The following is a 27,762-nucleotide window of genomic DNA, read 5'->3' as shown; positions in this document are numbered from 1 at the left end:
ACTGACTGACTGACTGACTGACTGACTGACTGACTGACTGACTGACTGACTGACTGACTGACTGACTGACTGACTGACTGACATGCTGGCTGGCTGGCTGGCTAGCAAGCTGACAGGCTGGTGCAGGCTGGCAGGCAGACTGGCTGACAGGCTGGCTGACTTTGCTGGCTGACTGGCTTGCAAACTAACTGGCTGGCAGGCTGGCTGGCATGCTTTCTGGCTGGCTTGCTGTATGGCAGACTGGCTGGCTGACTGACCGACCAACCGACCGACAGACCGCCCGAAGACGTGCTTACTTTTCTCGACACACGATTTTCATCAGCTTTACTGTTTGAGGTCGCGTAAGATCGTCGCGTAAGATCACTTATAGACGAAAAACTGAAATCATTGGATATTCTGTCCAGATATCGAGTTTCATTAACCAGCACAAGTACTCTTTGAGTTATCGCAGGATCCATAATGTTACGTACGGACGCAAGTACGCAAGTACGGACGGAGTGGCGGCTTACAACTGACTATCCTTACGACTTTCGGCGGGGGATAAGACGAACATTATCTTATTATCGGAACGAACTACTCCAACGCTTTGGAGAGGAACGTTGCACTTCAAATAAAAGGCGAGTCAATCAAAACTGAAGTATGTGACATTCACTCCAAACATTCGTGTTATATACCGATAAAGACAGAAATCACGCGAGTAGCGTGCACAAATATAGTGTACGATAACAAACATGGAAATATACATGCGTGATAACAGTTTGGACTTTGATACCCGTGCCCTTAAATACACCCATGACCGAAGTTTGGCAGATAAATACTATTGCTTCACGTACAAGTTTCACTACTTTCTGTTTTAACTATAATATATGGATTAAGCGATAAATTTCTATTCAACGCATGTAAGTCGTATTTCATTACTTCCCAAATGAGTATTTGTCTTGAGCAAAATGTCTGGTTCTTCGCATTAAAACATTTGTATAGCTGGTGAAATGCCGCTGCAATAAATGCTCGCTTATGCTGTAAAGGAATAATCTGAGTAATAAATTATTATACCGACTACTAAACACATATTTGAGGCATAATAAAAGTAAATCATCACGCATCACAAAGAAAATAATTAGTTGTTAATAAGTTGATAAACAACGATGATGCGAAATTTATAACGATTCGAACATTATCTGACAAATATTTTGCACATGTAATGTGAACTTTATTAAATTATTCTGCGCTAACGTAAGGAACTTTCGCATTGTTTGTGCGTTGATTGAAAACGATAATCGCGTTCTTTCTTCGTTGGGATTGATTCAATTATATAAAATGAGGGAGTATACAGATTATATGTTCCTATTAAGCACTGAACTTGTTACCGCTTGTGAATTCTGCAATTTAAATAAGTGGTATCACAATTTTGAAACAATACTCGTATCTTTCTGCTAGCATAAAACATAAAACAATTAAGATTGTGGTACTAGATCGATAAACGTAGTAAAATTGTACATGTATATTACTTACCTAGACAATTATTACGTTATTGGAAACAATATGTTTTTCTGTTAATTATTTTATTGAATCAACTGGATTGTTTTAGAGATATCTAGGGCACGTTGGTTGAAAGTCTCTTGTTAGCAAAAATCCAGTTTAGGCGGAAAGTGTCGTCCCTGATTAGCCTGTGCGGACTGCATATTTTCTGTTTAAAGAAAGTCTCTTGTTAGCAAAAATCCAGTTTAAGCGGAAAGTGTCGTCCCTGATTAGCCTGTGCGAACTGCACAGGCTAATCTGGGATGACACTTAACGCAATTGCATTAAACCCATTTTTCACAGAGCGCTGCTCAAATGTATGTTTTTACCATTCGCGTGGTATAAAGTACACTATTCTACTTGTATAGGTATATCTCGGCGACTTTGAACCCGCGCTGACATGCTGTTATCAATATGATAAATAACAGTGATCTGGGTATTGAATGTTAAGGCATGTTCAAACCGATAGAAATTGGATTGGCTATTCTATTCCTAAAAGCTTAGGTTATATAAAAACAAGGCTTACGGCTGCACGGGATATGTGTCGCATATAAATAAAATAAGTTCTACGCAAAGGTCAATCTAAACGTTTAAAAAGAGGCGTTAATTCTGCGTTCAAATACCGTTTGTCAAACAATCTAAGGTAAACAACCTTGAAACTTAGGTAAGTTAATTTAGACAAACAAAACTGCGGAGCGGCCTATGTTTCACTGCATGTTTAAAATTTGCTCTGATATCAACATGTTTTGGATCAATATACTATGTATATATATACGTGAAATACGACGTAATATCAAGATCGTAAGCGCCTCGTGCATTTCTGTTTACGTCTCAAGCAAACTGCAGATTTTTCCAAAACAATGCTTCCAAATACAAAATCGTCATTAATGACGCGAAGAATACACACAGATACCTTAAATGAATACAAGTAAACTATGTACCAGCACGCCCACATCACAGACACAGTTTTGTTTCGTGTTTGTCATACCTTATTGATCAAAATGAACTTTGAATATTGTGATGTTATAATGCATCTAAGTGATCCGTACTAGTCTATAATAAGAGGACAGAAGAGACTTCAACATTCTATCTAGGGCATGAACGTCTGCCCGCTAGCGACAAGTATACGCATCTTGGTATTGAATGCAACTCTAATCTGACCACTAATAATGCGATTCATGATGCATGCGTACGATTGCGAGGAACATACATGAGCTTGTGCTCTAAAAAGGTAGCGCCTGAAAGACTGAGTCCACCAACTCTCTTAACGATATTCAACTCATATGTTATCCCTAATGCCTTATATGGCTGTGAGCTATGGAACAACAACTCGCAAAGTGATCTTGTACAACTGTTTATTGCACAGAACTTTTGCCTGAAACAAATGCAAGTGCATGACAGAAACATCTCAACAGATTATTGCCTGTCAACCGTTTATACTGTTCCGAGAGTGAATGAACTGGAAATAAGAAAACTAACATTCTTCGGCCAATTCTGAAGATTAAATAATAAGATATCTTCAACAATAGACTTATACGTCACATTGAACTAGAAGGCCAATGCCTCGGATATATCCCTGATGCATACACGATACTACAAAGGTATGACTTAATGAACGTCTTACGCTCATACGTCCAGGATGGAAATTTTCCTACAAAGCGACAATGGAAGAAAATAGTTGAGCGAAGAGTCGAAATGAACATAAAGAACGAAATACAGAGTCGCATCAAAGGCACCGGTCAATGGAGAGTAACTGCGCATGTAATAGACTCCAATAATTACTCCCCTTTATGGAGAGTAGCAAAAGACAATCCAAAAATACTTCCCGTGTATAACAATATTGAATAGCATACTGTTTGTGTCTAGACAGTTAAGACAGTTTGTACGAGAATGCAGACATTGTTGCTTGAAAGCCGTTAATCTCGTTCTTCATAAGATGGGTTATTGCCACTTGCTAGAGGATAAGCGAAATCATTCATGGACAATTCTAATTGAATGCATCGGAATAACGGAATTTTCGCGCTTTATCCACTTAAATGGATTAGAACAAAGTGCATTGATGCTAAAATGATATCTGAAACTGTTGACTTATATTTTGTGCATTTTACATTGTGTAAAGCTGCTGTTAGCATCATGAACTAGTGTTGGACGCTCTGAGCCAGTTTTTTTTAGCACATAGGATGTTGACATGCCGATGCAATCTATGTTCGTGTATATTTACACTATGTAGCAGTCTTCCGTGGAAGGCAAAATTTGTGACTTATATTAAGTACATTCGCTTACTATGTCTTTATTTTTGTTTTCGCTTTAAGACATATCCTCGGCGAATAAATTACACTGAAAAAAGGACGTCTCCTATGCTCATTTCAATTTGATTATTTTCCTTATGAATTAACACTTATTTATATATAAACTCTAATTATGTTACTTATCTTTGTGAATAATCTAATGGCTGTATTGAGTTGCTTCATTTTGATCTATTGTATGTGTATGTACTCGATTGTACTTCATTGTTTATAATAAAATTTGTATTATATGTTATGCTCTTCATGAATGGAGGAAAATAAAAGTCTATCTATCTATGTAAGTAACAAACCGGCTGTGGGCAGCTACGCATGAATACATTGAACGAGGCCATAGCCGCTACAGCCGCTGCCAACCCTTCCAAGATGGCGCTCGGCGCCACCGCAACCGTCAGTGCCGCCGCCTTGGCGTACTATCTGGCAACCAGACCTACACCTATGAAGGCGCCGCTAGACATGAACAATCAGTCTATCATACTTCCGGTAAGAATATGAGTTCTCTGTGATCTCAACTTTCCGCTTTTATGGATATCTTATTTAAAGGAAGTATTTCCTGAACGAATACCTAGTGTTCTTCCCTTATTTACTTGTGTGGACTGCAGGGGCTAAAATAGGACGATACTTTACGCATATGCTTTAAGTCCCGTTATCCCATAGCACGACTCATATAAAATTGAGCCTTGTTCTGAGAAAACTGGGCATAATGCATGTGCGTAAAGTGTCGTCCTAGATTAGCCTATGCAGTCCGCACAGGCTAATCAGGGACGACACTTTCCACCTAAACTTGATTTTTGGTAAGGAGGGACTTCCTTGAATCTAAAAAAAAACATTGCCGCGGAAAGTGTCGTCCCTGATTAGCCTGTGCGGACTGCACAGGCTAATATGGGACGACACTTTACGCACATGAATTAAGCACTGTTTTCTCAGAACAAGACACAAATAAACACTTAAGTTTAAGCTCACATTTTCTTCGGTGCTATATGTTTAAGTTAAAGTGGCCTCGGATAAGTTGGTGCAAATTTGACTATTCGTGTTTTATGGTTAAATCTAAAAGCTACAAGAAGCTCCCATGTCTTTGCTTTATCAACAAGCACGTGGAATGTCTTTTAAGGGCGATCTTTGAATATATGTAATTATATACCAAACGGTATTCCCTGTTGCTGTATCTCTAAATTTTAAAGTATCTAGTAATACAACGCGTCCATACATGGTAAACCATTTTTGTCGTGTATCTCATGTTATAATAAAGCGAAGACTAAAGCAATCATCGCTCATGATGTCGTACATACAAACATATAATCTCTATTTAGGACGGATCTCGGACCAGCGTGTGGGCACCGGATGGAGAGACGTTCGTGGAGTACATGTACAAGGACGCGCGTACGACGCACGAGTGCTTCAAGCGGGGCATGCGTATTAGCAGTGAGTATTATAGAGCGGTAGACTAACGCTCGATTGGTCATTGTCGGCTCGGGTACTACTTAATTGTACCCCGGGTACTCTTAAGTATACTTAAATGTACCCCGGGAACGGTATATATACGAGTACTGACACGTACCCGGGAATTCTAACGCTAAATTGGTCGTTGTCGGCTAAATTTTTCAAATTTATTACGTCTATATGTTTGTCAATATTCCGTAAAATGGCCTCTATATTATCGAAACTCCTTCTCAGAAAAGCATGTTAAGGCAGATATTGTTCAAAGCGACTTTGTTTTACGACTTTTTTTGGCGGGAATACACTAAAAATTCGCCAAGTACGGGTTAGTATATTTTCCGTCTGTCTTTGCACGCATGTATGAGCCGCGTTGTGTGAACACTAGGCGTTATGTAGGTGCGTAAAGATAAGCATGTGCAGTCAACACAGGCTAATCAGGGACGACACTTTCCGCTTAAATAGAATTTACTTTTAAAGTTCTCTTATAAACAAAAATCCAGTGTAGCCGGACAGTGGTATCACTGTTCAGCCTGCGCGGACTACACAAGCTGATATGTGATGACACTTTACGCACATGCATTAAGCCCAGTTTTCACAAAACGCGTCTCTTATGCTCTACTGAGGTCCGATCATTATGAAGAGTTAAGGCCTAAGATGGATGGATGACGATAAAAAATCATAAATAAAAACAATAAATTATATAATTAGTTAATATTTGAGAATGTCATTTGTATGCGTTAAAATTGTAAAGATCCTAAAGTTTGACGCATTTATTTACAATTTTTCTCCCATTTATTTGCCATTTATCCACGCAAAATTGTGCAACTCGATATAATGTGTGCTTGCTTTACATCTAGTAAAGGCCCGGCGGACTTAACCCATTTATGCCTAGCATCTAGAAAAAAGGCCTTGTGGACTCTCCCATCTTTCTAAATTGGATCAATTTATTTCCAAAATAAGGGATGTCTAGTATATTTATTTCTATATTTAGAATATTTCTTACAGAAATTCCTTTAAGCAAACAGCGCAGACCCAGATTAGACGCCGCATCATGCCGGCATCTCATCTGGGTCTACGCTGTTTGCCAAGGCCTTTTTTTATAGACGCAATGCATAAATGGGTTAATATAACCACGTCAGACAGTTTTTGTTAACATTTCTGTACGGGCATAACTGTTATCATAACCTCTCAAAGGGCTGTTTTGTAAAAATGTGTAATGCATAAAGGATTCCATAACCTCTTCATGATTTTTGTTACAAACACGTGAAAGACATGGCTGAGTTGAAGACGTCGCCGGATAGGTTTATATTAAGCACGTGTCAGGCATAATGGGTATCACATACTCTGTACACATTTACGCGGAATATAATTAAGTATTCGGGTGTTTGTCTGCAATAATGGTGGTGCGGTACTATGTTTAGAAAACAAACCATGCCTGGGAACACGGAACGGTCCAGGAAGATCGTACACATGGCTTACATACCAGGAGGTACGGCTTAAAGGCTCGATTGGTCATTGTCGGTTTAGGTACTTCGTAAAAGCACCACGGATACGGAAAATACGATTAAAGGCCGGGGTACTTTTAAATATACTGTCCGTACCCCGGATACTTTGCAGTATACTATGGAGCACTTAAAAGAAGTACCTGTCCCGACAATGACCAATCGAGCGACACTTACAAACTAATGAAAGCCATCTACGGCAATCAAACAATAAATGGAATTCAATTTTTGGAACGATCTATTTTATGTTGCGTTTAAGTTCTCCGATACAATTATACATATTGCTTTAAAATATTGGTAATAAACTGAAAAAATATTTAAATTTATAAAACACTACGAAATATTTTGTGAGTGCATATGAAAATACAGTATTCAGGATGTGTTCCTTTCGTAACATATCATGAAAGCCAAGAATGTTTGGCGATATCACATAGAGCCTCGTTCTGGGAAAACTGGGCTTAATGCATGTGCGTAAAGTGCAGTCCGCACAGGCTCATCTGGGACGACACTTACCGCTTAAACTTGATTTTCGTCTAAAAGAGAAAAACATTCAATAAAAGCGGAAAGTGTCGTCCTTTATTAGCCTGTGCGGACTGCACAGGCTAATCTGGGCGATACTTTACACACACGCATGAAGTAAAGTTTTCCAGAAAGCGACTCATATATGTCTTTTTTTTACTTTTTAGATTTACACATTTTAAAGCAATGTACTATGAAGTTCACATACTGTCTATAGGTGTTCGACATGTCGAAGGCATTCGGCTCGGGTTTGATAAACGAGGGACTTAAGCCCGGGCCTGAGACTATAGTGGGAATATACGCGACGAACCGAGTTGAGGTATGGTTACAATTTGAATTTTAAAATCAAGCTTTCAGATTTTACAAATAAGATAAACTACCGCAGATGAACAGCAACAGAATATTAAGTAGAATAAAACGCTTCGTTGTACAGTTTTCTTGTCCATTTTGAATCTATTTACCAATCTGGAAACACATGTATAACAATCAATTTTTAAAAGTTCGGTCAGATTTTTGCGTGGAAAATGTGACTTTTTAGCAAAAGCAAAATCACTGGAAAAGTTATTAAAATGAATTCCTGATTTACTTAAAACCCTGCACTACTCTCCTCCAGTGGACCGTGACCGAGCAAGCTTGCTGCATGTTCTCCATAGTCACGTGCGCGCTATATGACACCCTGGGACCAGACACGTGCGCGTACATCATCAACCAGAGTGAGTGCATGTGAAATATACCGTGTGTGTGGTGGATAGGGGGTCGTCAAATTTGAGGCCGATTTTTTATATAATATATTTCAACATCTGTTCATCTCCCATCCCGCTCTATATTTTGAACCTTAGAAAATATAGTATTCAAAACATTTTTATTCTCAATTTTAAAGTTTTTTTTAGCAAAACAACAACAGCACCGAGTACCCAATTTAAGTCATAAAGAGGCTATTTTTTCCCAATCTAGACGGTCCCATTCCAACATTGGTGAAGAAAACACTAACATAGCAATGATGTTCGAAAATCTGATTAAATAAATCTCAAAGACACCTCCGTAACTGTATTTAGACACAACGCTCTTAAAAACAACGCAATGTTGACTAAATAGCATCGTAGGTAGGACTTTAACGATAACCGTCTATCTGAAATAATATACGAGAAATAGTAATTGCATATTATATTTACCGGGAAATATAATTTTAAAATAATAATTGAGACAATTGTAGACTATCACGACGATCAAACATTTCCAACATTTAACGGCGATATTTATATGGATGAAACAGGATCGTTAAAGTTTTTCTTGTTTTACTTTATATTTCCAACAAAATCAGTATTCAGGCAGGAAATCATACTTTACTTGTTTCACTTCGTTTCAGCGGAAATGCCTCTTGTCGTTTGCGAAAATTCCCAGAAAGCGAAACTTTTGCTGGACCAAGCCGATGCCCTTAAGTCGTTGAAATGGCTTGTCGTTATGGATGAAATTAGCGCGGAGGTGGCAACGTTAGCGAATAAACATGGGAAGAAAGTGGTTTCATTTGAAAGTGTTCGGGTAATTTGTAGAATTTCTTATGGTCTGCTTTTCTTATCGAAGAATACTAAACATGGTTTTGGTGACGTGAAGAAAAGGCCATATGGTGCTGGAGAAAAGTTCTCTCTTTCCGTGGTGCAGTTTAAGTTTCTATAAGTTTCACTATCTGAATATATGAGTCGCGTTCTGAGAAAACTGCGTTTAATGCATGTGCGTAAAGTGTCGTCCCATATTAGCCTGGGCAGTCCGCACAGGCTAATCAGGGACGACAATTTCCACTTTTATGACATTTTTCGTTAAAATGAAGTCTCTTCTTAGCAAAAATCCAATTTAGGCGGAAAGTGTCGTCCCTGATTAGCCTGTGCGGACTGCACAGGCTAATGTGGGGCGACACTTTAAGCACATGCATTATGCCCAGTTTTTTCAGAACACGACACATATACACCATGTCATATAACGTGAAGAGTATGTTTAGTAAATTGAAATGTCAGCCATTTAAATGAATTCAAGCAGGCGTTTAAATGTCAAGCACGATTGGTGTATTTTACTGGCTGACATAACATAATATTTCGGAGAGATATTCAAACATGTAATTACTACTTACCATGTCTTAATGTGTATTAAAAAAATATCACACTCGTATATAAGCCATGACTTTTGTTGCCTTCTAAAATGGTGTCTTCTTTTGTAGAAATCCGGAGAGGAAATGCCACAGGAGTTACAGGTACATGTTATTGTATAATTTGACATGAAATATAAAGTGTTCTTTTATATGTTTAGATTTTTTATTGATATATTATGTTTTAATAAACAAAACCTCTAATGGACTGATTATTTTGATATGTACAGGTTTGTATTAGTTTTTAATCACCTATTTGAAGAGAACATTGAAACGTTATAACCACATTATCCATTAAGTAGGTGTATAATTGTTACAATCTACACGAGCGTAGCTTTTGAATTTAAGTAAGCGAACATATACATTTTCCATCTTTGTTGAGTAATGCAATACGCGTGATAAAAAGGTTTTATGATGTAGTTCCATAAATGTTGGGTTCGGAATGAATGTTTAAACCGCATCCCGTTGACAATGAACACACGATATGAGCCTAATTCTGGAAAAACCAGGCTTAGTCTCTTTTAAACGAAAACCCAGTCTATACGGAAGGTGCCGTCCCTGATAGGCCTGTGCAGACTGCACAGGACAATCAGGGACGATATGTTTCGCATATGCATTAAACCCAGTTTTCCCATTGCGAGGCTCAATGAACTGAGACGCGTTCTGAGAAAACTGGGCTTAATGCATGTGCGTAAAGTGTCATCCAAGATTAGCCTGTGCAGTGCGCACAGGCTAATCAGGGACGACACTTTCCGCCTAAATTGGATTTTTGCTAAGAAGAGACTTCATTTAAACGAAAAATGTCATAATAGCGGAAAGTGTCGTCCCTGATTAGCCTGTGCGGATTGTACAGGCTAATCTGGGACGTCACTTTAGGCACATGTATTAAGCCCAGTTTTCTCAGAACGCGTCTCAATTAACGCACAAAGTAACGCCAAGTGTTCCCTACTGCAGCCCCCACAACCAGACGACCTGTGTTTGATCTGCTACACCAGCGGGACCACCGGGGACCCCAAAGGCGCCATGATGACGCACAGGTCCATGATTGCCAACCTGTCGGCCATCCTCTACTTCGCTGAAGTAATGAGTGCTTGACATTTATTACTTAGAGTAATGTTTGGTTAACGGGATGTTGCGTGGTGCATGTTTTATTCGACAACACGGCGACTCCAATCAAAAGTTTCCAAAGTTCTTTAAAATAAAGTATGATCGATAGAACCAATAGTTTTTCCTAGGACCTCATTTGGACAATGCACATGCATGATCGTTTACATTAAATATATATATATCAAGTGACGTATGTCAACGTAGGCTGGGTACATTTCATGTATTAATTTTAACTTACATTTATGTGTATAACGATCATTTAGCGTGAAACAAAACGCTAGTTAAGAAATGCAAATTAAATCATTCATTCTTTCTGACGAGATTTTGCTCGTTACAGCAAGTTGGTAATGTGTACTTTATCTCAAAAATCTATCCAACACCATAACCGAAGTAAATTAGTTGTGTTCTGGGAGAACTGGACATATTAATGCACACGCTTTAAGTGCCATTCGACTTCAGCCTGTGCAGTCCGAACAGGCTAATAAGGGACGAAACATTCCACTTTTAAGACATTTTTCTTTTAAATAAGGGTTTTAAAGGTTACAATTGTATTTCCTATGGTTATTTTGTAGCTACCTGTTTCGTACCTGATTAACCTGTGCGGATACTTTGTGCAAATGCATGAAGCCCACATTTCAAAGAACGATGCTTACATACACTGGTCATCTTGTTGCATAGTGGCGGTTATAAATAAGATGGTCGCATTAAGTTTACTCAAGGCGGTAGTAGGTAGGAAGGCACATAAAACACGTACCCCTCCCCAACATTCCGGTAAACTTGGCATAACCGGTATGGTGTCCGTCTAGCGACCTTTATGTAAACGGCTCGATCCCAATTGTGGGAGAGTTCTTTATATCACCGAAAAAGACGCAAAGTACTGAACCAACCCAGGAAACGACTCGTGGTCGTTTTAATAAGACTTATGATTTCGATTCAATCAAGTAAAAAATAAATAACTTTAAATTGAACACACGTACATCTTTCCGCAGCATTCCGGTGTGGGTATCACTAGCGAGGACTGCAGCCTATCTTACCTGCCGCTGGCCCACGTGTTTGAGCGCGGGATTCAGGTGATCTTCTTCACGGAGGGAGCGCGCCTCGGCTTCTCTTCCGGCGATATCAAGCTCCTCACGGATGATCTGCAGACGCTCAAACCTACGGTGTTCCCGACCGTTCCACGGCTTCTCAATCGGATTTACGACAAGGTAAAACTTAAAGAGACAGAAACAGTTCGCACTCACAGAAACGACAGAATAAAGAAAAATACAAGGCCCTGGGGTATCGAAACGTATTTTGTTTATTTTTGTTAATACCAAATCGTTGTAAGTGGCGTGGCCTGCTTTTGAAGTATGACATGAAGTTCAGTCTTGCGTTTTAGGTTATTTCAGGTGTGCAGTCAAGTACAATAAAATCCACACTGTTTTCAATGGCTTGCAGCGCAAAAGAGAGTGAAATAAAAAGGTAAATCATATATTTACATAGAAATCGTAATAACTTTTCAAAATATGGGTTCTCGGTACCTATATGATCCGCTAATAAAAACGTCCAGACAGAAGACAAACATAATTCAATAAAGTGCTAAAACAGTGGATAAAACAATAACAACTATATTTAAAGCATGTTGAATAAATCACGTGAATATGTATGAGCCTGAGAAAACGGGGTTTAAATCATGTGCGTAAAGAGTCGTCCCCAATAAGCCTATGCAGTCCGCATAGGCTATTCAGGCACGACACTTTCCGTATAGAGTGGATTTTCATTTACAAGAGGCTTCCTTTCAACGAACAATCATTAAATGAGTCGAGTTCTGCGAAAACTCGGCATAATGCATGTGCGTAAAGTGTCGTGCCAGATAGCCTGTGCAATCCCCACAGGCTACTGTGGGGCGACACTTTCCGCTTTTATGACATTTTTCGTTAAAATGAAGTCTCTTCTTAGCAAAAATCCAATTTAGGCGGAAAGTGTCGTCCCTGATTAGCCTGTGTGACTGCACATGCTAATCTGGGACGACACTTTACGCACATGCATTATGCCCAGTTTTCTCAGAACGCGACTCAAATGTGAAACGTGTCGTCTTTGATTAGCGTGTGCGGACTGCACAGGCTAATATACGACGACACTATACACGAATAGATTAAGCCCCGTTTTCCCATTGCTATTTTCATATATACATAGTGTTAAAATGTGTTCTTGTTCTGCAGGCGAGTTATCCGGAAGAACAGCATATGGGACAAGTTAGTTTTCGGTAAAATACAGACCCTTCTTGGCGGTAATGTCAGGCTGGTTTTCACAGCATCCGCTCCACTGGAACCTAAAGTGCTCAACTTCACTAGATGCGCATTCGGGTGTGTTGTAAGTGTTTATGTGATATCAGCCGTGCTATGGGAAAATGACATGTGCGTAAAGTGTCGCCCCAGATTAGCCTAGGCGAATCAGGGACGACATTTTCCGCCTTTATGGACTTTTTCTTTTAAAGAAAACTTATTCTAAACGAAAAACAACTTTCGGTGGAAAGTGTCGTCCAAGATTTTCCTGTGCGGACTACACAGGCTAATCTCGAACGAAATTTTAAGCATATGCATTTAACCCCGTTTTCCCAAAGCAAGACTTAATTATAATTGTTTAATATCTTTACTATGCTATAGAGGATATTTGTTCTGCGCCACGAGTGAAATATTATTCTCTATGATCACGAGTGAAATAACAAACGATCTTACACTGACATGAACAAATTTTCTGTTTCTTGTATGCCCCTTTTTCAAGAAAATAATTAACAGCTGTTTGACTTTCGCTGAAAAGTAACCCTTTCTCCCATGGTGTGCCTCAATACATTTCAATACACAAAATGACGTCATTAAACCAGCGAAATTCTCCGGTTTAACTCTTTTAAAGTGTAAATAAACGGTGAGAAAAGCATAAAATAAAAAGAAAATTTGTTGGATTCGATGGAATATCGTTTTTAATTCACTCGTGATCATAAAAAATATATATACATCTTGAAGTAAATCTTGATATGATTGTCTAAAAATAGAAAAAGTAGTTCCGAAAATGTGTTATGTTCACCGGTGAAACTTACAATTTGTTTATTTTCACTGCTGTTATTTCACTGCAGAAATGTCATATTTTATCATTAGGTATAAACGAAATAAGATTTCCTTTTATACATACGTGTTTTCGCCATGACAACAGCATTTTCAACCGGTAACTAGTAAACCTGTATTTAATGGTTCCCTATTATGTTGATGTGGATATATGATATAATATTTAGTTACAATGTGCCTTCGAATAACAATTCTCGAACGAAACGTATTGTGGGTCAAGGTTCTTAGAATCATTGCAACTATAATATGTTCGTGTTCGAAGAAAGTCTATGCGCATGTTATATTAGGTCGCTGTCGTTCTCAAACGTCGTAGCTCCAAAATTTTCATTTTTTTCCCGTCTTTTCCGAATATATGAAGTCTGACGCGTGTTTTGGGCTATATCTCGTAGCTCTACGCCAATCAGAGCCCTTGAAAAAGCCACATGACGAAATGTTGAAGCTTGATTGTTGGCTTTTTTGTCGGGCGAAAAGTCGATTATTGCTACGTCATTTCACCGATAGACCTGTACGTCATTTCGTTTGGACAAATTTGACAAAAACGTTGTTATATTTGCAGCTACGAGGTCTCATATCAGGATGAATTGTCGTACTTCATAAAAATGACACAAATGTGGTGACGCAATATTGTAGCTACCATTTCTGAATATCAGTATGACTTACGCGTCTACGGCTTATACCGTATTTTGCAGCTTCATTTGTTTGGTATTTTTTACAGAATTTCAATTTCTAAAACATCGTTATAAAAAAATGTGACGGTTTTTTCTCTCTCCTGAAAAGTTGGCATTTTGTAGGTACGAGGTTTGAGAACGACAGCGACGAATTTTAATTTGGCAACTGTTCAAATTCATAACCACTTTTTCGAAAATAAATTTGTTGACATTTAGGTTGACATTTTATCCCAGATAATATTGAATATCACGTGTGGTGTAAATGAGTTGATGTATTTGTGGTACGAATTATACCTCATATAAGATAAACGATCGACAATTTAATCCAAACCGGGTCCCAAATGTCAACAATGCTGACTTGCTTTGATAAAACGTACAGTTATGTTATTCAATGATTTTGTCGCGGATTTCTTTTTTTATATAAAACAAAATGATAATTGTTATATCTGATATACTATTGAAAATATGGTCAACATACTTGAAATATGTCTCTGCATTTTACTAAACAACCCTATTTTCTTCGAAAATTGGGACCCTTAGGGTTGCATACATTTGATTGTGTTGTTCGCTAGAAATAAACAAAGGATTGTTAAGATTACAGCCTCGCTCTGGAAAAACGGGGCTAAATGCATCTGTGTTACGGTATGAACTTGGTCACGTAAGAGGAGAAGTTGTGTGGCGGCCCGGTTACCCCGACTGGCCGCACAATGTTCTCGCCATGTGACATTTTGCGCCCAACATCGGGCCGTGACGTTACCTGTCTATACTATAAGAAGCACATGTGAATTATATATAACACCCCCAATCCCTGTTTTTGATGACGAATACGTATTCTCGCCCTGTTACATGTGCACGAAGTGTCGTCCCGGATTATCCTGTGAAGTCCCACACAGGCTAATCTGGGACGACAGTTTCCGCCTTAACTTGAATTTTTTTTGGTAAAAAGAGAGCAGAAAGTGCCGTCCCTGATTAGCCTGTTCGGACTGCATAGGCTTAGATATGGACGAAACTTTTCGCACAGGCAGAACGTTTTCCCAGATCGAGATTCAAATCGTTTCAAACGTTTACACGCGCCTACGCTTAATAAAATTATCTCTGCAACCTTTCTTTATAAATGCAGGTAGTTGAAGGGTACGGCCAGACGGAAAACACGGCTGGTATTTGCTTCAACATTCCGGGGGAACATGAAGCCGGTAAATCTCCCAATCAATAAATTATGCTTGAGTAACGATACATATAAATAAAGCAAATTCGTTGAATTGATATCCCCCGCCTTGTCTTCATTAATATGTATTCACTTATGAAGTTTCATGTTGACATCTCATATAGTTTCCGAGATATGGCTCTAAAAAAAAAGTTTGTGACAGACGGACGGACGGACGGACGGATGGAGAACGCCAAAACTATAACCCTCCACCTTTGGCGAGGGATAACATGCAAAATATGTGAAACATGTCATTTTAAACAGACATTGGAATACCAACTTTGCTTAGTTGAATATACATGTACATACCTGATTTATGGAACGTTTGTTTCTTTCGTTTGGAATGGTTTCGCTTAATTAATTTCCAAATGCAAAAAGGAAGTTTAAATAACACGCCTGCATACATACAACTCTGTGTTCAGTTTCGGTTACAGAACCGTATACGAAATGATATAATGATAAGATATTGGAAAACACCAAGGCAGCTAAATACACTGTTAATACTGACGGTCAATGGATAAATTGTTTCAGTGAAGCACCATAAAACACCACACACAATAATAAATCTAAAGTTTAATAGATATAGCATTATTTACCTCGAGTGTTATATTATCTTAGGTATTGTATAAAGGTCATATCGAAAGGATTTAAATGCTCGTACGATTGCTCACCTGTGTATTTTTCACAATGCATTTCAGCAGTTAAAGTAACATAAATACTCAAAATCAACGAATATTTCGTAAAATATATCATTAAGTAAAGCTAACACTTAACAACTCAATATTCCTTATAGCAATAGCCAAAATTTCAACGCTTTATGTGGTCTGGTAGCATAGATTTATCGAGAAACAAAATGCTGTTTTTTTATTTTTTGTGGCTCAATATATTCCTTTTTGATTGCCTGCAACGATATCTTTTCATACAACACGAACACTAAAATGACACATGATCATGTGTTAAATATATTGCCCCTCAAAAAGAGCATTTTGTATCTTGTTAAATCTATATTACCAGACCACATCTAGCGTTGACATTTTGTATCTTGTTAAATCTATATTACCAGACCACATCTAGCGTTGACATTTTGTATCTTGTTAAATCTATATTACCAGACCACATCTAGCGTTGACATTTTGTATCTTGTTAAATCTATATTACCAGACCACATCTAGCGTTGACATTTTGGCTATGTGTATGTGTCAACTTTTTTTTCGAAATACTGTACGAACTATTCGTTGATTTTGAGTGTTTAAGGGCTTTTAAGTTAATTTTCCATGTGCATTATGTTCTAAATAAAATATATACATGCATATAACACAAATTTATTTAGTATGCATGTACAACTTATAAATGTGATAAAACACTTGAAATATGCATCCATATTAATTGTACATTCATGTGTGTTCGCAACTATATTTATAAACCCACCAAGAAGCTGAAACACCCTGCGTATAACACTTGTGTATGAATGTATGTAATATTCTATGAAGAATATTACAATTTTGCACACATAAAAGAAAATGCAATTACCTGTTGCTAGGTCACGTTGGTCCGCCGTTGCCATGCAACATCGTGAAGCTGGTAGATGTTCCGGAAATGGACTACTACTCAAATGACGACAAAGGCGAGGTGCGTATACAATTTTAATAATAACGCCAAAAACTCACTAACACACGCATTTACAGATTTTGTTTAAAGCGTATAATTTTGTTTTACTAGAATAACGCAACCTGATTGCAAATGAAAAGTATAAATGAAACAACCGTGATACCTCTCAATCAATACTAAACTGTTATTGTTAATTTGATGTTCACTTGTTAGTTAGCGTGCGATTGAAAAAAATGGGAAAGGTAATAGTAGATGCACAGCGAGGATAATGAATTACTGTGTATAGCACTCATCTGCAAACCAAATGAATGAATTTTGCTTACTGGTAAACGAGGCATATCACAAGTGAAATCAAACATCCAATAAAGGCCGGCTAATCTCGGACGAAACCTTACGCACATGCATTAAGTTCATATACATTGTAGATTGTATGCAAGGGCCCGAGCGTGTTCAAGGGTTACTTCAAGAACGAGGAGAAGACCAAAGAGGCCCTTGATGACGAAGGCTGGCTACACACGGGAGACATTGGCCAGTGGCTTCCCGTTAGTAGCTAGTATTTTCTTTTAGTCTCGTTACTTCATTGCCCTTTCTGTTTGAATGCTCTCTATGTCATCTTAAGCTCACAAGAGCCAAGCGTGCTTTGTCATTAACAGTTGTCCGTAGTTTGTCGTAAACGTTTACCTTGCAAAAACACTAGATGCCACATATATTGTTCTCCGATATTCATGAAACTTGGTCAGAACATTTTTCCAAATGATTTCGTGGCCGACATAAAAACTGGGGTGAAAAAGTAGGTCACCAGAACAGCTTCAGGAAAAATCCAGTATTCGTTCTAAAAATCACATTTTTGCCAAATCATAATGAAATTTGGTCTAATGGTATCTGGACAAAGTTGGAAATGGTTCTTGTAAATTAAAAAACAAAGACTGACCGGGGTAGGCAGTTTTCCTCATATGGCTTTAGTAAAATATTTTCAGCACCAAAGAAGTCGTATATATTGCACAATAACAGTGAAACTTGCACAGAACCTTTATTATATGAGATCTAGGCGAAATGAAACAAACTGGTTCCATTCCACTAAAAAGAGCTGCTAGGGGTTGAGTGGCAGTTTTCCTTATATGCATGTATTGAGACATTGCCAGCTGGGAACAGATATTTTCATTTCGGTCTCGGATGAGCGCTTTAGGACCTCTCGTCATCTTGTTATAAATACTTGCAGCATTTAAGTTTGTCCTTACGCTCAGCTTCAATTTATGAAAACGCAATAACATGCTTCAATTAGGACTTAAATTTAGGAGACTTTAAGTAGTATAATCTATTTGATTGTGCCGTTATTGCAAGAATTGACCATAGACGTCAAATGTCGAAAATTAAACTGTGGGACACTTAAGTAAAATATTCAAATGAAATATTTGGTCTAACAAAAGCATGTTGTGGTGCAGATATGTGCAAATTGTATTTCTAGAATCAGACAATTCTTAAAATGATCGAAAAATCATGGATCTATACAAGGTTTGACGCGTGTAATAGTTTTTGGTGCCACAAATATTGTTTGAATGTTTTTTGCCCAGAACGGAACGCTCAAGATCATAGACCGCAAGAAGAACATATTCAAGTTGTCACAGGGCGAGTACGTGGCGGCAGAGAAAGTGGAGAACACGTACATGCGCAGCAAATACGTGGCACAAGCCTTTGTGGAGGGTGACAGCTACCAGGTAAGTACGTTGTGAAGAGGAAAATGAATATTAAAGGGGCCTTTTCACAGATTTTGCATATTTTGAAGTTTGTCATTAAATGCTTTATATTGATAAATGTAAACATTGAATCTTAAAAGCTCCAGTAAAAAATCAAGAATGAAATAAAAAAAATAAAAAAAAAGTAGCCGGTACCAGGGCTCGAACCAGTGACCCCCGGAGTCCTGGAGTTAGTCTGAAGTAAAAATACATTAGCCATCTCGGCTATTCCGACGGGTATACACAGTTCAAGTATTTTATACCTTATATACGCAATGTTCGTAGTTTCGTAAATTTAAACGACAACAACAGAACTCTCGAAATTATTCAATCGTTTCGCGTTGCAACGCTTTATAATTTTTAGGTTTTCAAATCGTCAAAAGATACATATAATGGCTATATTGGACTATGGTAAATGTTCAGTAATACTGTTTCCTCACAAATATCATAACTAAAACGAAAATTTGCGAATCTGAAACAACTTTTTTCAATTTTGTCAATTTACCAAACCGTGAAAAGATCCCTTTAAGGGTCCTTAGTGCAGCTACCTGTCCTGTTTGCAAAAGCCCCCAAAATAAAACAAATTTGTTTAAGAACGAAATTGGACAACACTTATTGAGTATATCTCTGGACGTCCGTTTGCTTGGTGCAGATTTTAGTTTAGAAAATAAATACACGGATGACCCAGAAGTCCGCAAGGTTATTAATCTATTGGATGTTATATATATATACCATATTTGTATTATATGCACTTATAAAATGTGCACGAAACGTGTACAGTAAAGACAATGGACACATTTTCGTTAACAAAGTCCGAGTGTTCGCGGAGTACTTCTAGACAATGGTTATATGTGGTAGAAATCCCTTAAGTAATGTAAAAGGTCTGTTCTCACGAAAAAGTCGCCATAATCTTAAGTGGGCTCATTCTAGCAAAACTAGGCCTAATGCATGTGCGTTATGTGTCACCCCAGATTACAATGTGCAGTTCGCGCAGGCTATTCAAGGACAATTTCCGCTTAAACTGGATTTTTTCGTTAAGAATAGACATCATTAGAAAGAAAATTTCCATAAGAGCGGAAAGTGTCGTACCTGATTAGCTTGTGCGGACTGCACAGGCTAATCTGGGAGGAAACTTTACGCACATGCATAAAGCCCCATTTACCCAGAGCGTGTCTATATTGTTTCCCAGCCCTACCTGATGGGAGTAATGGTGCCTGACGAGGAAGTCATCCAGGAATGGGCCAAGACTAAGGGGTTCGGCGGTAACTTTAAGGAGTTATGCGCCCGACAGGTAATGTATTACATTGATAATGATATTGAAGCGTTAAACAATACGACAATGAGTAAATCGTTAATTTTAAGACGGACAAAATACAGACATAATGTCCAGTGTCAAACTTCGGTTAAAAGTGTAATATTTCAGGACATTTTTAATATACCTGTAAAATATTTATTTATGTTTTTCCGAGCATCTGTATATTACGGTTTCACTAAGGTGACATCGCTGCTCCAAAAAAAGAAGTCGGGAAAACACAAGTTCTGTTTTCCCGTCTCAAAAAAAATCACAGACGCGGATTATATGGAGGGACCGCTGCTAAAGCTTTTGGATACCAGGGACGTTTTCATTGGCTGATTGTTTTGAGGGAACAAGATAGTCTGTGATTGGCCGATTATGTTGTGCGCACAATATAGCGATTGTGCCCCCCCCCCCAGTAAAAAAAACAGACTTATTTTGTGTTTTCCAGTTATTTTTTTTTTCACAAGTTATGTTTTCCCGACCCCGACTTCTTTATTTTTTGGAGCGGTGAGGTCTCCTTAGTGCCACTGTCGTATATAACTAAGATGGTGATATTTGTTTTGTAGTTCGTCGATTCAATAAAGATTATCAAAATATGAAAAATTCTTGTGTGAATTATTATAGGACCTTAAAGAGATAATTCTCAAAGATATCAACATCATTGCAAAGGCAGCAGGACTCAAGGGGTTTGAAATGGTACGTATTTTAAGATTTATTTACGTAGTCGATGACAATTGAATCTTTTTATATTTTAGCTACATTTATGTGTACCTGTAAAAAGTATACATATCGCTCAAACGCAGGATGTCTACTACATTTTTGTAGCAATTTCACAGACAATTTATAAATGAATTATTAACTTACCGTATATATGATACTGATTGAATTAATGGCCGAGATACGTGAAAACCCACATAATCATCGCCAAACAATCTATGCTAATAACAAAACATGCAGGTTCCGGGAATTACCGATACAAGCAATCATAAACAAAACGTCGTACACAAATGTACATTTAACAAGAGGGCCAAGATGGCCCTAGTTCGCTCACCTGAGAGGAGTCAGTTTATTAAATCTTTACCAAATGTCAAACTTTACCTAGATATTGTCCAGACAAACATCCTGGTCCAGTTTCATCATTATTGAACCAAAACTCTGGCGCATGGAGTGTTTTTATTTTTGTAAGATTTGACCTGGTTACCTATATTTTGAGTTGACCCCCCTAACCAAACATCAAACTTTGCTTACAAAAATATATATGACCAAGATTCATAAAATCTAAAACAAAATTGTGACCTCTAAAGTGTTTACAAGGATCTTGAATAATATAATGAAAATTTGGACAATCTAAGGGCAATAATTATGGCATTTATTATGTGACTTTGCTCATTATCAAACTTGACTGAGATCTTTCAGCAACTTTGATAAAGAATGCTTGAGAAATGTGAATGCTAGAGTGTTTACAAACCAAATGTGGAAGGACGGCGGACAAAGACCAATCCTAAAACCTCACCTGAGCAATCAGGTGAGCTAAAAAGTGTGTTACCGATCTGAGCCATTTTTCAAATTGTCCGAGAAATCAATAAAACCAATGTATTGACTAAGTTTCACGATGGTTAGGCAAAAAATGTGACTTCTATAGTGTTCGATCACAAGGTTTCTCTCTAGTCACATAAGGAAAACTGCCCCACCCCTTCCTGGCGGCCATGTTTTTGACCGATCGGGACCATTTGCGAACTCATCTGAGATATAAATATAAAACCAATCTTTTCACCAAGTTTCATGATGATTGGGCAAATAATGTGACTTCTAGAGTGTTCACAAGCTTTTTTTACTATATAAATATAAGACAAGGGACAAAATTGTCACAAAACCAGGTTTTCAGTTGAAAAAAGTCCGATAAAGGGAGACAATTCAAAATGTGTATTTTTAACCCCCTTGTGTAAAATTGACATTGATTTTAATTAGAAAAATGTCTGATAAAGAGAGAAAACTCAAAATCAAAATGTGCATTGTGACTGATTGTTCATAGTTACATAGTTGTTTCAAAATCAATATATTTTTAGTTGTGGCGACCTTGACCTTGGAGATATTGACGTAATTCTTTCGCGCTACACACCGTCCAATAATGGTGAACAAATGTGCCAAATGATTTTAAAATTACACAATGCATGACATAGTAAAGGCCCAGACAAGCTCATTTATGGCCATTTTTGACCTTCAAACGCAAATTGTGACCTTGACCTTGGGGAGATATTGACGCGATTCTTTCGCGCGACACACCGTCTAATGATGGTGAACAAATGTGCCACATGATTTTAAAATCTGACAATGAATCACAAAGTAATGGCCCGGACAAGCTCATTTATGGCCATTTTTGACCTTCAAACTCAAATTGTGACCTTGACCTTGGAGATATCGACGCAATTCTTTCGCGCGACACACCGTCTAATGAAGGTGAACAAATGTGCCAAATTATTTTAAAATCTGACAATGAACGACAAAGTTATGGCCCGGACAAGCTCATTTATGGCCATTTTTGACCTTCAAACTCAAATTGTGACCTTGACCTTGGAGATATTGACGTAATTCTTTCGCGCGACACACCGTCTAATGGTGGTGAACAAATGTGCCGAATGATTTTAAAATCTGACAATGAACGACAAAGTCATGGCCCGGACAAGATTTTTCCGCCCGCCCGCCCTTTTTCCGACATCGCCAATCTAATAACCATTTTTTTCCTTCGGAAAACCTGGTTAAAAACTGCCCCCCCGGCAGCCATGTTATTCAACTGACCGGAACCATTTTCGAACTCAACTCTTGTATCAAGGAAACAAATGTTATGACTAAATTTCATGAAAATTGGGCCAAAAATGTGACTTCTAGCACGGAGTGTATATTGACAGGAGATGAATCGAGTATTTGACCCTTACTGTAGTAAATTCAATCTTATGCAAGAACTATTCATCCGATTTTATTGGTTTATACGTTATATTGTTGCTTATTAATTCCTCTTTCAAAAAAATATAACTTTTAGTATATTCCCGTTGTTATTAATGGATTTATAGCGAGTTAAACACAAGAAATACACATTTTATGTTTTACCACCGCGCGTTTTAACGTGTTGTGGCTATCGATCTTTTACGATTAGCGTACAGCGAAGTGCCGAGGTTATACATTTTGATGTACCCACTCACGTCTTCTGTTAAATTATAGTTTCATTTCTCGGCCGATTTTGACAAATTATATATCATTAGAAAGCTTACGTTACGTAGTAAACAGATATATCAATATATATTAAGTTTTTCTTCTGATTTCGACAGCCCGGCGAGTTATAACTTTAACTTTTGCAAATAACATACCGTTTTAGAGTTTTAGAATCTAGATTTACGGTTGACATGTTCGTACTTAATACCAATTTGTAGCGTTTATATTTGGAGTTCCGTTTTAAAAATTACATCGTGCTTAGGAGAATAGAATTCTGTATACGATAGAAAAAATTTTTGTTTAAAAACGAAAGTAATTAAGGAATGAAGGCGGGAAAATGTAGCGCGCGTTCCTAACGCACTGAACTGATGCTACGGTCTTGGCGATTATGCTTTTGTTTAGAAACCGGCCATTTAATTTCTTTTGCCATCTTATAATATTTTTTAGGGAATATATTGTAGTATTTTGTTCACGAAACATATCAATAAAGCTTATTATAAATGAATCTTAATAAATTAACGATTTCAGCTCTTGTTTATAACACAGAAAGGGTGTAAAATTTATGATGAAACAGCGTATATAGCGGACCCTCTCGATATTATTCGGCTTTGCATGCATACTTGAAATAAAATGGGTGTCAAAAACATTCATCGTTTGCTGTTTATTATCAACAAGGTAATTATGTATAATTATTTGAAATGTTATTTACCTTAAATTATCAATTTATTAAAGATTCTTGAAAATCACGGTCCGTGTTACGCGGGTCATTTCGTATTTTGACATCAGGGCATCATGTCCAACTATTGAAAATCAGATTTTTTTCACCGGGACGATGACGGCTTGGATTTAGACAGGCAGACAGATAGTTTATTCAGACTTAAACAACAGTACATCGTCTTCAACTCAAATATATAAATTATTTTAAGACGAATTGTTAGGTGATTACACATATAGCAGTGATGATTCTGAGAATGTTGCCATGTTTTTTATCCGTGTAATCTAGAGTCCATGGTTTGAGCATTTTTATCGCGGTGTTCAATAAAAGATATCTCAATAATCTTGTTAATTGATAGATCTGTGGTTTTATTGCCCCTGTGTTCAGCACAAGCCAATTATCTCGTTATGATCAGATACTGTGCCGACCAATACTAAATAACACTATGGTGTCATACGCCACAGCAGGGACCTATACTTGTATATTGGTCCCTAACCACAGGTGGCAATGTCTGGTCAGTTTACACTTTTTATGATACCTCCATGTCTTCTCGTGGTATTAGTTGTCATTTCTTGGAGTAATGTAACGCCAAATACTCATTTTTGCGTTTATAAGATATGTAGCGTATTGAAAACATTTATAGTCATCTGCCCATACAGATTGCCATAAACTAAATACTGTATAGATGTCAGCCAGCTAAATCACAATAATTATAAGTGCTTAATACCTATACATGTACATTTTAAACATTTAAAAAATCTAATACTTAACATTTAACGTATTTAGCGGGTACCGGTAAAAAAACTCCGTCATTTCGTAGTCCTATAAAGAGTGTATGGTAGTGTACGGAACAACATAATTAAAAACAGCATTCTCATTTGACCACAACGGGGTTAAATAATCTTTCCGAAAAATACAAATAATACAGAGTTTTAATTTAGAATTCTATATATTTATAACTCTGTTAACTTATAAAGATATTTCAATATACATGCATAGACAGTTGACCGTGATTTTCAAGAATCTTTAAATAATTTTAATAAATTGATAATTTATGGTTAATAACCTTTCATATAATTTTACATAATAACCTTTTTGATAAGAAACAACAAACGATGAATGTTTTGACACCCATTATATTTGAAGTATGCAAAGCCGAAAAATATCAAGAGGGTCCGCTATACATTTGTATACGCTGTTTCATCATAAAATTAACACCCTTTCTGTGTTATAATCAAGAGATGAAATCGTAAATTTATTAAGCTTCATTAATACTTAGCTTTATGGATATGTCTCTAGAACAAAATATTTCAATATATTTAATAAAAATTATAATAATCATGGCAAAGGAAATTCAATGGCCGGTATCTAAACAAAAGCATAATCGCCAAGACCGTAGCATCAGTTCAGTGCGTTAGGAACGCGCGCTACATTTTCCAGCCTTCATTCCTTAATTACTTTCGTTTTTAAACAATTTTTTTTTTCTATCGTATACAAAATTCTATTCTCCTAAGCAAGATGTTATTTTTAAAACTGAACTCCAAATATAAACGCTACAATTATGTATAAAGTACGAACATGTCAACCGTAAATCTAGATTCTAAAACTCTAAAACGGTATGTTATTTGCAAAAGTTAAAGTTATAACTCGCCGGGCTGCCGAAATCAGAAGAAAAACTTAATATATATTTATATATCTGAAAACTACGTTACGTAAGCTTTGTAATGATATATAATTTGTCAAAATCGGCCTAGAAATGAAACTATAATTTAACAAAATACGTGAGTGGGTACATCAAATTTATAACCTCGGCGCTTCGATAGAAGATCGATAGTTACGACACGGTGACTTAGACACAACAAGATATTTGGCGTTACGATCCCGTTTCATATCCGTGTAATCTAGAGTCCGTGCTTCTAGAGTGTTCACACGTTTTTAACTATATACATAAAGAGAAAAATGCTCCGCCCACTGGCGTACAAGTTTTATCACAAATCTTGACCATTTTCAATCTCGTCCAAGATATCAATAAAACCAATGTTTTGACAAACTTTCATGATGATTGGGCAAAAATTGAGACTTCTAGAGTGTTTACAAGGATTCTCTATAGCCAAATAAGGAAAACTGACCCGCCCACTGGCGGCCATGTTTTTCAACGGACCGGAACCACTTTTGAACTCAACCAACATATCATTAAGGCAAAAATTTTACCAAATTTCATGAAAATTGGGCCAAAAATGTGACTTCTAGAGTGTTCACATGTTTTCACTATATACATAAAGAGAAAAATGCTCCGCCCACTGGCGGCCATGTTTTTTTCACCGATCTGGACCATTTTCAAACTCGTCCGAGATATCAATAAAACCAATGTTTTGACCAACTTTCATGATGATTGGGCAACAATTGTGACTTCTAGAGTGTTTACAAGGTTTCTCTATAGCCAAATAATGAAAACTGCCCCGCTCACTGGCGGCCATGTTTTTCAACGGACCGGAACCACTTTTGAACTGAACCAACATATCATTAAGGCAAACATTTTGACAAAGTTACATTAAGATTGGGCATAAAATATGACTTCTACAGTGTTTACAAGGTTTTTCCTTTTTTTGACCTAGTGACCTAGTTTTTGACCCAGTTTCGAACTTGATCGAGATATCATTGGGACAAATCTTCTGACCAAGTTTCATAAAGAACAAATGTGGACGGACGGACGACGGACAAAGACCGGTCACAAAATCTCACCTGAGCAATCAGGTGAGCTTAAAAGCCACACGACGACTTTATCGTTACATCGTGCAGGAGGCTCAATATTTCGATATTTTCTTATAGCAAGAATATTTTCTGCTACACGTTCATATGTAAGCACACGTATTTTAAACTTTCAGGTTCGTGACATTGTACTGTACCCAGAGCTATTCAGCGTTCAGAACGGATTGCTCACGCCGACATTCAAGAACAAGCGACCACAGCTTAGAAAGTTCTTCAGTAGCCAAATACAGGAACTGTATGCGAAACACGCGGGCGGCTCTTAGAATTCCAAATGAAACATGCGGGGACTTCTAAGAATGCCAAATGAAATCGACTGTGAAATTGTAATACATCGACTTGTCAAGTTTGTTGTTAAGACTGTGAGTCGCCTTTTTGAAAGATCACAATCAACGGCATTTTATTTAGAATGCCAAACAGCGTGAACTTTATGTTTGTTCAGTTCATAAGCTTCTAGGTGCTATTTTCATTTGCATTTAAAATACAAACATAAGTTTAGAGTAATAAACACAGAAGACGCAGTAATCTGTGTCACAAAATTGACATTTAAACATATTCGGTAAATCCAGGGTATTTGTAGTTTACCAATAAAATTAGTTTTTTTTTAAACCAGTGTCTTTTTTCAGTGATTTACTTAATATACAATTACACACCATTCTCTTAATGATTAGGGCGCAGTGGCAACAAGTCCCTTCCAAAAGAAAGTGCAGCATGCTGCTATTTCGAAATTGATATGTCCTAAATAAAACGTTGAAATATCGTTGTAATATGGTAGTGGATGCTCATTTTTTGTTAAATCATAAAACGTTTCATACAAACAGTTACCATGCATCACTAAGGACATAAAAAAATGAGAAATTGGGAAAATGATCGACATGCAAGTCCAGTGTCTTCCAATGTGTTGCTAGTATGGTATCAGTCTCCAAGTTCTCGCCCTTGG

The 27,762-nt window shown here is 37.4% G+C and overlaps 1 protein-coding gene across 2 annotated transcripts; it reads left to right on the top strand.

Moving 5' to 3' along the window:
- Nucleotides 1-734: 734 nt before the first annotated feature.
- LOC127868004 (long-chain-fatty-acid--CoA ligase 1-like) lies at nucleotides 735-27,431 on the top strand. Of its 2 annotated transcripts, none has more exons than XM_052409557.1 (19): nucleotides 735-899; nucleotides 4,107-4,304; nucleotides 5,132-5,243; nucleotides 6,680-6,747; nucleotides 7,497-7,598; nucleotides 7,893-7,992; nucleotides 8,646-8,818; nucleotides 9,489-9,521; nucleotides 10,371-10,496; nucleotides 11,513-11,728; nucleotides 11,902-11,984; nucleotides 12,725-12,875; nucleotides 15,413-15,485; nucleotides 17,037-17,125; nucleotides 17,530-17,646; nucleotides 18,676-18,819; nucleotides 20,027-20,128; nucleotides 20,759-20,830; nucleotides 26,942-27,431. In XM_052409557.1, the coding sequence occupies exons 2-19, from the start codon at nucleotides 4,134-4,136 to the stop codon at nucleotides 27,086-27,088; spliced, it is 2,079 nt and encodes a 692-aa protein (XP_052265517.1). In that variant the 5' UTR covers nucleotides 735-899; nucleotides 4,107-4,133; the 3' UTR covers nucleotides 27,089-27,431. The 2 variants fall into 2 exon arrangements, with proteins under 2 accessions (XP_052265517.1, XP_052265518.1); XM_052409558.1 differs by having other exon boundaries at nucleotides 767-900; nucleotides 4,150-4,304.
- Nucleotides 27,432-27,762: the final 331 nt, after the last annotated feature.

This window comes from Dreissena polymorpha, chromosome 2 (assembly GCF_020536995.1).
Source record: "Dreissena polymorpha isolate Duluth1 chromosome 2, UMN_Dpol_1.0, whole genome shotgun sequence".
Lineage (NCBI taxonomy): Eukaryota > Metazoa > Mollusca > Bivalvia > Myida > Dreissenidae > Dreissena > Dreissena polymorpha.
Note: the sequence above shows the minus strand (reverse complement) of the source record. Positions and strands in the feature narration are given on the sequence as shown.